At 39.0% G+C, this 14981-nt stretch overlaps 1 protein-coding gene across 1 annotated transcript in view; it reads left to right on the top strand.

Moving 5' to 3' along the window:
- AGPAT5 (1-acylglycerol-3-phosphate O-acyltransferase 5) overlaps window positions 1-14659 on the top strand; it is a 54283-nt gene extending 39624 nt beyond the window's left edge. The window contains exons 7-8 of the mRNA XM_027898231.1: window positions 10296-10419; window positions 12102-14659. Coding sequence (XP_027754032.1) covers window positions 10296-10419; window positions 12102-12327 — 350 coding nt within the window. The 3' untranslated portion in view covers window positions 12328-14659. The remainder of the gene's footprint in view (window positions 1-10295; window positions 10420-12101) is intronic.
- Window positions 14660-14981: the final 322 nt, after the last annotated feature.

The following is a 14981-nucleotide window of genomic DNA, read 5'->3' as shown; positions in this document are numbered from 1 at the left end:
TTATTGACTCTGCAGTATATCAGTCCCTGAACAAACACTTTGAAAGCATATGTATGTGTGCGTTTCTGAAAATCTGTACATCACTTGGATCAGTATAATTTGAGGAGGTCAGACTGGCCTAACTTCCCTAGGGGAAAAAACACTTTTCCAAAACTTGCACTTTTGTTAGGATCCAGTTAGACAGTGAAGTACAAGAGAATAGAAAACAACTGGGGGAATAGAAAACAGTTTTTATCTGGACTGTGGCCCAGATTTGATCACATCCATTGTCTTTCAAGATTAAAAGAATGATAACAAGCATTTGCTTATAGATGTGTTGAAAGAATTAAAAAGCTAAACTATTAAGCTCCTAAAGAGTAAGAGGAATATAAAACAGTCTGAAGTAAGTTTTATAGTGATGAAATGGCTAATAATCTGTTCAGATCTCTGCTAGCTGTCACGTTCTTGCTGCATGAAAGAATATTGAAAAGTAGATGTCATTTATTTTAGAGTAACTAAAGAAAGGATGTAGATTAGAGCTGAGGCTGGACATCAGTTCTTGTGAAATTTGTATCAGGTGTACAATGGCTTTTTAGTATGTACAGCAAATCTCACATCAAGAACTTGTCATTCTGCATCTGTTCAAGCAGAATTTAAGTGTTAACTACCTTTCATATTTCAAAATGTAAAATTTTCATTGATGTTTTTGGAGGGATTTTAATAACAACACTAGTTGGCAGCATAGTTCTGTGGGGGTTGGGCTAGATGATCCCCAGAGGTCCGTTCCAACTCGAACAATTCTTGATACTCTATCATACTTTTTTCCTTTAGAGGAAAAACCTTGGGTTTATTTTGTGCAAAATATTAAAATAAAACTTTTTAATAACATGATTTCACCAGGTGCCACAAAGTGGATGGTCATTCAGTTTTAACTGAAGGCATTTTTACTTCTCGTCTAGGACTAGATCTGTCATTTTAGACCCCTTGTAATTCCCTATTAGATGTAGTTTGAGTAAGATGAGAACCTGCCTGGTAATTTGTGGGTGACTTACTTGAAATGGCACTTTCCACACAGATGTGGGCGTATGCATCAATATTCTGCAGATAAGGACAGTCTGGGTAAATGCAAAGTATTTTCTCACTGTAAGAGTTAATCACTGCACTTTTGTTCAAAACCAACAATGTTTCACTAAAGGGCAGCATCAGTTCATGAGAATGTTTTCAAGCCTTGCTGTAGTTCTTCATAGGACTCCAGAATCAGAGAAAATGAAAGTCAATCTGAGCATGAGTAGCACCTTTGTTTCTTTACCCATCTCAAAACAAGGACATAAAGATGACTGTATTTGGAGTTCCTGTAGCCCAGTTTCTTGTCTCTACCAACAGCCAAACTCAGATGTCTAAGGAGGAATGCAAGATTAGGGCAAGCCTAAATGATTCTTCATTTTCCCAAATCACAAATACCTGTGGGTGCTGCATCTGTGTTAATAACACCCCCTCGGTGTGGGTAATAACCCCTTGCAACATCCCTCCAAGCCCCAAGTGTGTGTTCCTCTGATTGTAGGCCAGGACTTATGTTATTCCCAAGCAGCTCCTACTGCAGGTAGGCATCTGTAGCTTCCCTTTGGGAATTTGTGATCTGAAAGCACACAGTCATCAGAAAACCTCTGCTACACAAAGTGGCCCTTGAAAGTATTTACACTGGAGATTCGTAAAGTTTCCCTGCACCCTGGACCTCATGCACATGTGAGAGGAGGCATTCCACTCCCCAGGCAGCATTTATTTACAACCACTCAAGGAACTCCTGATCTTTATGCAAAAGTGTATCTGAACCCTGAGGATAACAAAAACAACTTTAATTTCTTCACACTGTCAGGTTTGGCCCAAAATATGTTGCTGCTTTGAGAGCCTGTGTTTATTTTTTCTTTTTTGTGTATCACAGTCCTTTTTTTCTGTTTGTGGTACTGTTCTCTGTTTATCAAAACAGACTGTCTGAAAGAAAGGCAAAAACATCAATACAGCAGTACTGGCGTAGTTCCTAACAGATCCTGTTTTTTTGCTAGAGAGAACATTGTTTTGAACTGGTCCACCTCTTGTATCTTTGCTTGCATTTTTTTTTTTTTTTTTTTTTTTTTTTTTTTTTTTTTTTTTTTTTTTTTACTGCATAGTTCAACTTTCTTTTTCCCCACTTCTGAAACTTTAAAGGAGTTCTAAAGAAGACATAGGTATCTCCTAAATTTGCTCATTTTCAGTTACCAGTGGTGGAATACCCTTTAGATGTAATCCACAGATCTAACCTGATCCAGGTTCTGTCCTTGGCAGCCTGTTGATCCAAACAGTTAGGCTTTTGTGGGAAACCTCCTGCTAACTTGGCCAACATACAATATTCACATATTGTTATAGAGCAGTACAAAGGCCAGAGTGCATCTGTTAAAATAACAGATTAAAGCCACTTGAAGATTGTTTCGGTGAACTACAATGGGCAAGTAGTGTGGGTCTTCATCAAATACTATCTTGGATCAGCAAGACAGCTTAAAGTGACACTGCTGCTCTCCAGTGTATAGAAAACTGTATGTGTAAAAATATATATACCATGTTCTAATAATAATTTTAAAAGATTCTTTAGATCTTTGCATATTCAGGAAGGTACAGACAAGTGACCATTTACCCTTGAATTTGCAGGATTTGTGGAGCTATAGTTCTTAACTGCTATCTTTGGAATTTATATGTATGTATTTTATTTTTTTTACGCTGTCATAACCTTCCTTTTGCTTCCCTTGTCCAAACCAAAAATCAGCCTTTTTAGTGTCTCCTTGTGTGTTATGCAGGGCTTTTTCTCCTTAAATGTTTTAGTTGGTCTTTTCTGTGGCTGTCTCTGAGTCTGCTACATCCTCCTTCAGCTACAGAGATCAGAACTGCACACAATATTTAAAATATGGATTCATAATCTTTTTCTGTATCTGCAGAGTGACTCTCTTTGCCCTGTTCTCATTGTCCTTTCTGGTGCTGCCCAATATTTGGGGGATTTGAGACTGTTGCTGCACAACTGAGAGGATGGCTTCAGGGAAGGGTCAGCAACTCCCAAATTGTAACCACCAATTCCAAGTCAAGCATCATGCAATCAGAGTTTCAGTGATTTTTTTTTCCCCTTATTTGTTTACACATTTTCACCCTGTTTGTTCAGCTTTGAGGTCCTTTTGGAGTTCAGCCAGCGTTTGACTACCCGTGAGAGCTTAGGGTCTTCTGAAAGAAATGTGAAGAACTGGAGAGTTCACTGTTTGCTCCCTTCTTCAACTCATCAGTGATGACACAGAGTAAAACCAGTCCTAGCATCGATCCCTGGAGGACCCCAGTTGCTGAATCTTTTCCATCCTTAAGTCCTTCCATTTGCTTCCTCTCCCTTAAGCAGCTTTTGGTCAATAAAACATCATTTCCTCTAATCCCGTAGCAGCTTAATTTCTTTAATAGCCTTCAGTGTGGAACCCTGTCAGAGGCTTTATGAAAATTCAAATATGTCACGTCCAGTGAATCCCCTTTATCTGCCTGCTCCTTGACACTGTTGTAGGAATCCAGCAAATTGGTGAGGCAGGATTTCCCTTTACAGAACCCACACCAATTTTTTTCAACAGACTGTGGTTATCTCTGTGCTTAGTGATCTTTTTATAGACCCTGCTATCTTACCCAGGGATGTAAGACTCTTCAGTTTGTATTTCCCAGCATCATCTCTAAAGCCTTCATTTGTAGAAGGGAAACTCCCCGTTTTTCTGGCACAATGGTTGTTTGTGATGATGGGTTACACATCTTTGTTTTCAAAGTCCACATTTGAGAGCTTTTGGATGAATGCTGTCTGGTCTTGGTGACTTCCTGACATCAAACTTATTTATTTAGTCTAATACTTTCTGTCTGTTTACGTATTGATCTAGTTCCTTTGAGTGATCTGGTACAAAGAATTTAATGGGTACAGGAATCAACCCATTTCAGCAAGAAAAAATATTGCAAGCAAATATATGAGCTTCTCTTTTAAGGTCCTGTCCTTTACCCTGAGTGCTACTCTTCACACCTTTGTCATCCAGCAGTCCCGCCAGTGACCTAGCTGGTTTACTGCTTTTAATACATTTTGGAAAGTTAAAATAGAGCACCTTCCCCATTTTTCAAGTTTCTCTTTGGTCCTTTTAAGTTTATACTTACATTAGGCATGAGCAGTTTCTTGGCTTCTCCTTATTTGGACAAGTTTTCCATTCCTCAAAGAGGAAAATAAGGTAGGAGTATAGTAGTAGCCTCCTTAATTTTTCCATTAAGCCGTACAGGTCTGTTTTTCAGACCCACACAAACTTTTCCTTTTGCAGTGTTGTGCGCCTTTTACATGGGTTTTTATTGCACTTTTTTCCAGGGTTTGGTATTTAGTGTTTGGGGGTTTTTTACCAGCCTCTAGGTTGCCTTCTTTTGGACAGTTTCTTTTAGGGTATTTTGATGCTTTGCCTTTCCTCCCATTACATAGTTCTTTTAATTCACAGAATCATAAAGTCCAGCCTTTGACCAAATACCACGGCCACTAAACCGTATCACAAAGTCTATTCATTTTTTAAACACTTCCAGGGATGGTGACTTTACCATTCCCTGGGCAAGCCTCTTCCAATGTTTAACAACTCTTTCGGTGAAGAAGTTTGTCCTTATATCCAACCTGAACCTCCCCTGGTGCAAGTTTAGGCCATTTCCCCTTGTTCTATTGCTAGTTGCCTGGGAGAAGAGGCCAATCCCCCAAAATTCTGCATTTCTGTGCTGCATTTCTTTCTCTAAAACACTGAAATTAATTGTATTGTGGTTCCAGAGCACTTCTTATTAACAGTGGGCACCACTCGAGACCACACCAGGAGTGGCATCTTTTCATGTGGGTTTTGTAACTAGTTGTTCCAGGAAACAATCTTTTTTTTTTTTTTTTTTTCCCTCTGGTGTTTTTGTCTGATTGGTGGCTTGGTTTGGATTGGGTTTACTTTGGGTTTTTTCCCTGCTCATTCTGATGAAGTATTGATGCAGTTCAAGAAGCTGAAATCTCACATGCCTACTGCCAGTCCCAAACTTGCAGATCTCAGTTTGGCTTCACAGTTTCTGTTCACTGTTATCAAACTTATTGGGAAGTAATTTAATATATTTATCTCATATATATTTTATTAGAGCCTAGGATTTCCATGCAAAAGGATTTCATTGTGCTTCTGTCTCCTTATTACAGAAACCTATGTAATCTTTGATGCACAGTACTATTCCCTCACTTGTAAATCCTCTTCTGTCATTCCTAGAAATCTGGTAGCCCGGTAACGTTGCATGCTCCTGCAAGGCCCCTGGGTACTTACCTTACAGAGGTGATCTCTTGGTCCCAGTAATTCCTGTTCTGTCTTCATATTTAGGCATCTCATGCTGGTACAGACCTACACTTGTGTTTGTTGGTAAACTTCTGAGTTTTGCCCTCACATTGAATTTTATCCACGTCCACCTCATGCTACATCCATATGAACAGGCTGCTTTTCCTGACCTTCAGCCTTCCCTACCTTCCAGTCCAGACAGTCTCTAACTTCTTCGGTTTTTGCAGCTTAATAATGATGCAGGTGCATCCCGTTTCTCACCTCAGAACATCCCCCAGCCCCTAAGTCACTTACTCTTTATGCCGTGCCCCTTCTGGGTGCGTGGAGGCTCTGATCCCTGTGTGCATGGCAGGCCTTGCACAGGGGATTGGCAGTATTCCTGAAAGGGCTGTTCCTCATGTCCCAGGCTTCCGTCCTGGCCGTGAGCTTCAGTCTAGCCTGCACAACACCCCCTCCACGCTTCCCTACATCAGCAGTACCTCAGGTACTGGTGCTTCCTGCTCCTCCACTGCTGTCCAGGTTAACTCTGAGCAACCTTTGCTGGCCCTGGATGTTTGATTTCCTGTCTGGTGCCACTTTGCTGTACCGCTGCTTTATTTTGTTAGAGCAAGTCGTGAAATAGTTTCCTGTCAGCTCAAGTTGAGGTGATGGAACACATGAAGCTGAGAAACAATGCAGCACTTCAATTTGTGTTTGTTTTTCTGTTTGATTGTTAATTTGGTGTACAAAGTAAATGGAAGTGGAGAGATGGGATTTCTTTCTTTGAGGAGGAGATATTTTGCAAACTGCTTTTATAGGTAAACACTAAAGTCCAGACTAGTGAAAATTTAAAAAGTGGAGAAGAAAGCATCTACAGTTCAGAGAGGAATGTCTTTGCTGTCATGGGTTTGCCTGTAAAACTATACACACCACAACACACAATGTTCTCTTCCTGAAGAGACATACTTTTAAATATTTGAAAGGCTAGTTAGAATAAATATACATTATTCAGATTTCAGATTCCTTTGATATCACTATCAATTTATCACAAACATTACTGAAATCTGTTAAAACAGGAGAGACTTGTGGACTCTAAGTGAACACGATGATGTCGGGCTTCAGTTTGTCCTTTCTTAATTTTGAAGGACTTTGGCAATAATTACATTGCAGTAGAAGAGCCGATGTAGGAGGTTGAAATCTGAGCTACTTTATTGCCATCGTATTTAAAGTGCATATAAAAATAGACCTCATTAGTAATTGAAAACTGGAGTATATGCTTTGGTGTAATGCCACTGTCACAACTTTCTTAAGGGGCAAGGCAAATAGTTCCGAGTGGTGGAATGAACCTCTATGGTAGTATTAAGGGGAAGGTGGTCTGAGGCCATTTGTATGTCCCTTCCTGTGCTTTGGAGCTTCTCTTTTCCCTCAGTTTCCCTGGTAATGCTGGTAATTCTAAAAAGAATTAATGGGCTTTTGAAGGTGGGGAGTTGAGAAATGTTAGAGTTTTGTGAAAGCTCCAGACATTGGTTTGCAATTAAAAATCTTGTGAATCTAGTTCCTTTCTTGGAGGCTGCACCTCATTCGTTAATGCTGCACTGAATCCTTCAGCCCCGTGTTAGTGTGAAACCTGCCCACAGAAGGAAGGACACAGTGTTACAGTTTAAGAAAAAAAAAAAAAAAAACTCAATCCACCTTATTATTTGCAATTCCTTCCTTCTGCTGTGGTTGGCCACTAGAAGCATTATAAACATTCTGTGCTTGTATCTGTTATTTAGCCATCTAGAAAGTTTTATTAGGAAATTATCTCCCACACGAAAGTCAATCCACTTGGCTCCCACACAAGCTGTTAGCATTCATTTAACCCAATTGGTACACAGTTGGCTAATGCTGTCCCCAACATAATGTTTGCTTGTAATGCATGGTTTGCACTTATGTTTTGTCTCTTGAAGGAAAGTTCAGGCTTGCTTGTTCCTGCTGTTAATTATAACAAATCCTGGCAAGTGTAGGAATCTGAAAAGCCTGTCAGATGTTGGCCTTCAGGGCTAGTGTCCCTGAAGTTAGATGTAATTTGAACGTAATAAATTGCTTCAATAAGATTTTGTTTCTTAGCTTAATTGCATAAGTCTTTGGGGAGTTAAGCTAATGTGAAATTAGGAGTCATGGGACCACCACTAACCTTTAGAGGTTGTAGTGATAAAATCCAGCTGTTTCTTCTCAAAATCGACCTCAATATATTGTCCTTATCCACTGGTGTTCTTCTGTGATTGCAGTGATGTTGTAGATTGGGGAAGAAAGTTGGATTAGTTGCATTAAACCCTGATCTGAATTGGATAATTAAAGACTAGTCTGATTCCCTGATGTGCTTGACTGCACGCATTACAGTATTATCTGCAGATGTCCTGGATGCCCAGACTTTGGATAAAAGGGCCTTGAATCGATGTGTGGGAATCATGACCCTCTGCAGGGGAGCACCTGCAGTAGCAGATCCCACAGTCTTCAGTGAAGCTGTACTAAGCTCAAACTACAGGGGAGAGTAAGGCTGTGGAGAAAACCATTGGGATTTACAAAGGTGGGAAATTACGACAAAGTTGTAGGATCTTTACTTATGAGGACTCAATTTAGACTGTTTGAAGAAGTCTAGAGTGGGAAGTGGTAAGAATCAACTTGCATTGGAACTTGGGCACAAGGTAGAAAGCGAGCAGCAACTCTCAGATATTTGTGGAGGTTTTTTGCTGTCCGAGCAGATTTGTAGAATTGCTACATTTCAGCTTGGGGCGGGGGTAAGGTGTTTCTTTTGAAATACTTACATCTTGAATTTTGATTGGCTTATAATTTCCCATAATAATTTATAATTGAGGTTATAACTAACATCAGTAAAGACTTGTTTGTTCCTATGCTTAGCAACCTATGAAGCAAAAGAAACATACACAAGAAGATGCACAGAATGTTTCAAATATCTTTTAAAGCTGGATCTTCAGCTCTAGCAGAACATGCGTACCATAGATGCTTTTTATAGGAGTCTGGTGCAAAAAAAGACTGTATCATCTGGCTCCCAGGCATTTGTTTTCTAGATACAGTTTTGGATGTTGTTAGACTGTTCTACTTAATAGTAATGCTATTCAAAAGAGGATTTGGACATCAGTGAACATCATAAGCGTTTAAGACATGGATAATACATCTGTCATTTTAAAATATTAATAGTATGCTTTTAGGTGATCATATAGTCAATGACCTTCATATAGTGGCCTGAATAATATCTTTGGAGAAACAGGCCTTGAAAATCCTTTCTCCCCATTAAAGCAAGAGGAAAAACCTGCTTTTAGGTAAAACTGTTTTCTTTGTGGTTGTAAAAGCATTGCACGTAAACCTGAAGAAAATGTCTACATGTACTGCCATTCCTGACTCCAAGTACTTAACTTGCCTGTCATCTAATAGCTGTAGCTAGGAGAAGGTTCTACCAGGAAGCTCTTGGTGACAGCTGTGTTTGCTGTTGCATGTCTGAGGTGGACTTGTGCCTGGTTGGAGCCCTCAGCCATTTCCCCAGCTAATGGTGCAGGGCCGTGTTGCTCCCTTTACGTTACGGTGCGGTTTGGTGAAGGGCTCTCTTTGCATGAACTCTGGACAGAACCACACACAGCACCTTACAGATTTGTGTAGCAAACTGCCATAAGACTTCAGTGATCTCTTTATCTCTTCTCCTTCCCTCCCCCTCTGCAAGCACACACACACATTTGCATGAACAGGCTTTTAAAATTCCTTAAGGCAATTTCTAGTATATGATAAGGACTGCTTTTACAGCAAAGTCCTTACAAATCAGTAATCCTGCAAAGATGAAAAATAAATACAGGGATATCTGCTTTGGCAGACATCAATAAAGAGGTACATGCTGCAGCAATTATTTTGCACGTTCATTCCTTAAGATACCCCTAACAGTTACGGGTCAAAGTCTTCTGTACATCTGCACTGCTGTCCAAAAATGTCAACAACCCAAAGGGACCACCCTCTCTGTGTTACATTTGTTGCTTGTCTGTATTGTAGGAAAGCACTTCTGGTCCCTTTCCAAAACATGAAGACTATACAAATTTCTGAAGAGTTCCATCCTCACACCATGCATCTCTCTGTACAGGGATGCCATGGTTACTGCAGCACCCCTTGCTACTGGTAAATGCAGATGGTTACCAGTACACACTGCACAGGATTTCACAGTGGTTACAATAAGCACAATATTTTACAATGTGCAGTATATCACAATAGTCATGCACAGTATTTTTGCCACTTATTAGTTGTAAGAAATCCCACAAGGCTATTTGAGTAATGGGTTTATGTTTTTCATTAGTGCTTGCTTGGTAAATTTTTCTAGGGACAAATTGAGAAAATGGGGTAGGGGAATTGCAATAGGGCTGTTTCGAGGTTTGTAAGACAGAAGAAAAATAAAGGGATACAAAATGGAGAGCATCTTTTTGTTCTGAGTCTTTTGCCCTCTTATACTCTGCAATGATAGATTACTGCTTAAACTGAAGCATACTTTCTTCTGGAGGTGCTTTGGGAAATCACTGTAATTCCAATCCAGAAGCAACAAAATTTAGATTTTAAAAAAGACAACCAAAGAGGACTACTAACAAAATTGCAGGGTGGTTAGCTACACTATCAAAGTTACTGCATCCCACACTACTGCATGAGTAGATTTCTGCTGAGGTAGAGCATTATGTTTTCAAGCACAGCATTTTGGAGTTAGCGGGATGCATTTTAGGACAATTCTTCCATGTTGCACGTGATCGTGATCCACTATTTGAAGTGTGTGGGCCAGGTGGTTTCTAAGGTCAACGAGGTGCTCAGGATCTGACCATAAGGAAGGGAGGCTTTCGAGTACTGAAGTTAGGCTTCCAAGGCATGCACAGACTGATTTTTTTTGGTGTATTATAGACAAACAAATGCCCTACAGTGTTTTTGTGACTCAGTTCTGTTGTTTTGCTCTCTTTTTAGAGTTCCTTTGTAAGGAATGCCCAAGAGTTCATATTTTCATTGACCGAATTGAACTGAAGGACATTCCAGAAGAGCAGATGTATATGAGAAGGTGGCTTCATGAACGTTTTGAAATAAAGGATAAGTGAGTAGAAATACGTAGAACTTCCTGTTTCAACAATCTGTCTTACTTCTTTTCTATTAATAGATACACCTGTGATTTCTGTGTTACCTGCAGTACCAGCTGTCAGGCTTTCTGAAGAGAGGGTGATATTGGTATTCCTGTGCATAAAATGTATCAGAACCTTGTGCTTAAACCTTTTGCTCGGGAGGTTGGGATTCCTGGGGTTTTGACCTTTCTTAGATTGAAGAGGCGTGAGTCTGTGTTCCAGGCAAGACTCATATCTGCTTGTAGTAAGAGTCCTGTGCAGCCAAGAATGTAAGATGCCTGTGGTAGGCAAGCACAAAAAGCAGTGTGATTCTGTCCTTGTAGTCAGTGTTAAATTGGAGTTAGGGGTAGGTCTTGATCTAATCTCTTCCGCCAAAATTGTTTACACATTTTTCATCCAGACAGCGACTGGATAAAAACACAATTAACCCCAAAATCCCTACCTTCACTAGGGAAAAGAGGTGAAGTAGAAGTTTTATTTGTCCATTTTTTAATTGTGGCAGAACTAAGATGCTTGGCTATCTCCAGCATCTCCAGATAAGCTCACCAGTGAGCATATGCAGCAGATCCTAGAGGGCCTTGTTCTCTGGAAGGACTTTGTACCTCGGTGTGGGATTTAAATATTGTTTGAGAGATGATGGTTTTATTTGCCATTAAGTCCAGCTTAAGGAGCTGCATCTGTTTACTTTCTAAATCCTTGAATACTTGGTGCCAGATAGAAATTTCCCTGATTCTTCACTTGTGTTCTAAAATTGTTCTGCCAGTCTCACACTCCATGGAAGTAAAAAATGGATTCATTTCTTCTGTGAACTTTGAATTCATGTCAAAGTTAATGACTATCTGTAAGCATGACAATGTTACTAAAGTGTCTTAGACATTTAAGATCACTAAAAAATTTTTCTTTTCTTCACTTTTGAAAGGAAGAAAGCCTGAATTTAATTCATATAGACAAGGAGATGATACACAAAATAAAAGACTGTTCAGTGTCTATCCCTTTAGTTGTCTGGTGAAGACAAGCAAAACTGAACCCTGATTATCTCTGTCTCACTGTAGGCTGTTGTTCACTGGAACATCTTTCCTGGGACCAAAGGAGTCTTGTCAGGCAAATTTAGAGATAGTTAAAACCCGGAATTTCCAGATCCATTTATCAAAGGTTTTTAAAAGTAGGAGGAAAAAAGTTGCTACTCAACTTGTGGTGTAGCATCTTACTCTTGCACATTTAGCTTCCCATATATTTAGTGTCCTGTGAGCCCTTGTTATCTATTAGTTTATTTTATGAAGATGGCTTTTCCTCTTCCTTTGGTGTTCAGTGATTATCTGTGTGTTGTTTTGTCCTACAGTGTTGCCCAGTGCTATGGGCTTTTATGCTAAATGCTGAATGAAAAGGATTCTTTTCAATTTTTATGTTCACTGTTAAAATTGGTCCCCAAGGAAAATATACCCGTATTGCTTACAAGCGCTCAGGTTGAGTACTCTGACATGCAACACGTTCATAAGGTGTACTCATTGTTTCAACTTGCTACAGATGAGCTGCTAAGTATGGTGAGATCATTTGTTAAATAATGTGTGATTAGAAGCAGTTACTGGAGAAAAGTAAGTTGCTTAAAATGCCTTGCACTCCTGTATGACTTTAACCATCTCTTTTTCTCTGCTTTTAGGTTACTAATAGAATTTTATGATGCGAAGGATTCTAAAAGAAGAAATAAGTTCCCTGGAAAAAGTGTTCATTCCAAACTAAGCCTCAAGAAAACTTTGCCATCTTTGCTGTTTTTAGGTGGCCTGACTGCTAGTATGCTTCTGACAGAATCTGGAAGGAAACTTTATGTAAAAACATGGATATATGGGACTTTAATTGGCTGCCTCTGGGTTAGCATTAAACCATAAGCAGATGTTAGTCTCCAGTCAGTGAAATGTGCAGTCTTTTCTTGCACATTGCACCAAACCTTTTCCTGACTTTATAGAAAAAAAAAAAAGTGTAAATAAAGCCTTATTGGTCAAATATTGGAAATAACAGATTTTGTGACTTAAGCCTCTGTGTGGTTGGTCTGGGGAAAAGTAATGTAGATTTTCAGATTTGCTACTGATTTTTGCTGGAATAATGACAGATAAACCGAGTCATATGATAAATTGCTTTCCCCATGAACTAATATCCATCTCTCTCTGCAGATTTGAAGAAGTATGAATTACACATAAGGGTGTCTTAAGTGGACCTGTGAATGTATTTACAGAGCTTAATTTAGGGTATATATTTATTCTTCTGATATTCATGTTGAATTTTCGTTCTTCTTTGGTGCATTGCAGCAGCTCAGTTGCATCTGTCCCAGCTGTATCACAAATAAAATCAAAACTTCTTTCTTTTTTTTTTTCTTAATTTTGCTCTTCAGTTTTAGCTAAATACTGTGTTCTGTAAAAGGGACTGTGTAAGCTGGCAAATCACAGGATGTTACCTGAAGCAGAATAAAATGTTCCTGAGAACTACTGTTCATGGGGAAGCAGCTCTGTTTATCTAGTGCATGATTTTTGATTATATTGCAGTATTAGGTGATTATTTTACATATGCAAAACATTAAATTGTGCTGAGCAAACAGCTTATTTTGCGCACCTCGTGTTTGTGCATAAAAGGAATGTACACAGTATAACAAAACGTTAAGTTTTTGTTTCTGTAGCCTCCCTTGTGTCTATTATCCCTACCACCTCGAGTGTTTCAGCTGAACTCATAGACCTTTCATGTGTACGTGCCATAAGCAGAAGTTTCCTGTTACCTCACAATTTTCTGGAAGCAAACTTTGTTGTTTAGGTAGTGCACAGAATTATTGTAACTTCAGGAGCATAAGGGTACGGTAACAAGGAACCTTAAGGTGTTCCTGCTAAATCCCTCGCATGTGCCTTTCCCACTAATCTGATTTAGCCTCGTGTTTCATACCTGGCAGTCATCTCCATGCTGTAGTATCACAGTAAGATTCACAGTCATTCTAGGTGATGCAGACTGCAGTTGGATTGAAATTACAGGGTCAGCGTACATGATTTGCACAGTAGACTAGTAGTGAACAAAATGCATATCCTGTCAGTATTTCACCTGCTTGAAAGTATACTTTAAAAAGCAAAATCAACAAACCCTGACTATCAGAAAGTCTGTGATTCCCAAGGCTGGTATTTTTGTTGGGGAAAAGCCATTTCCTGATATCCAGGGAACAGTCTATATGTACAGCAGTGGGGTAGGAAAGAGGATGTATTTTATCTTCTTCCATTAGGGAATTGGACTCCTTATATCGAAATGAAAGAACTGAGAAATATTTTTATATAACACTTGCAAGCTTTAAATGTGCATCTCTCTCTAGCTTCAGTATGATTTGTCTTGCTTTAGAGTCCATTGTGAATTAAACATCTCTTAAAATTATGTCTCAGTTTTTCAGATTCCATCATTGCCAGTTAATTAAAGATAGGGCTTTTACTGTGTGTTTTTCTTTTTTTTTTTTTCTTTTAACCTTATGGAGTAATTACAGTTCCACCTTTAAGTCATTCAGTACAACTTTCAGTTTGAAGTTCTGTGTCCTTTCATAATGGATTTTGTCACTGGAGTTATTTATATCGGTGATTGATTCAGGATATGTTGATGAACCATTTTAAAAACAATGACTGGGAACAATGTTGAAAAACAGTATTGTTATGAGGCTGTGAAACAGAAAAAAAAAAAAAGCCATTTTATGTAACAGCCAAATGTGCTTACATGTAGTTCTTCCTATTCTCAGCTGACTGTTACCAGTGGGTATAACCAGAAGGCAGTGTTCCTATGTTAGTGTTATTTTTTCAGTCATGGAATGAAATTTTACTCTGACATGACTAAATTTCTTTGTAACAGCTAAGAATAACATTTAATTACACATCAAAAATAAATGCAAACCGCTTAATTCATTTGTAGGAAAATAACTGCTATTTTGGAGAGCCTAATTACCATGAAATACTGGATCACTCTTGCTGTGTAAGTACCAGGAATATAATTGACACAGTGCAGCAAACAAACAGGATGTTTATTTTGAACCTTATTCTCTTTGTTAATCTTTTTTCTTCTTGCGATTCATTTATAAAGTTTTGAAACTGTAATTTGCTGATGTATTTGGCATTGGGAGTATCACATGCTATTTCTAAATATGCACTGATATTAACTTGAAGTATTTCTTCATTAAAATAAGAAGAGCCAATGCTCATTCAACTTTTCTGTCCTGTCTACTTGTTCAATTTTTTCTGCATCTTCATTTTGTAGCTTGGTTAAGAGGAACTGCTTTCACAAAGGCTACGAGTGTGGTTTTAAGTCCTTGATGGAAAGACTTGTGTGAGAAGCAGTCATCTGAAAGAAAACAACTGTGATTTTTTTTTTTTCCCATGCAGCTAGAAATGCGTTAGAATTGATTTGTGCTTTTCCAATGCAACACACCACCAGGTGGGTCACGCTGCAATAGCTTTTCACCCATGAGCACTTGCACCAACTAAACAAGCTGTTAACAAGCAGGACAGTTCTGTCCAGGAATTGGCCTCGATGG

This window comes from Empidonax traillii, unplaced genomic scaffold (genome assembly GCF_003031625.1).
Source record: "Empidonax traillii isolate 1590-97213 ecotype Southwest subspecies unplaced genomic scaffold, ASM303162v1 scaffold585:size537962, whole genome shotgun sequence".
NCBI classification, from domain to species: Eukaryota; Metazoa; Chordata; class Aves; order Passeriformes; family Tyrannidae; genus Empidonax; species Empidonax traillii.
The sequence above is the reverse complement of the archived record's forward strand: the minus strand, read 5'-3'. Positions and strand labels throughout refer to the sequence as shown.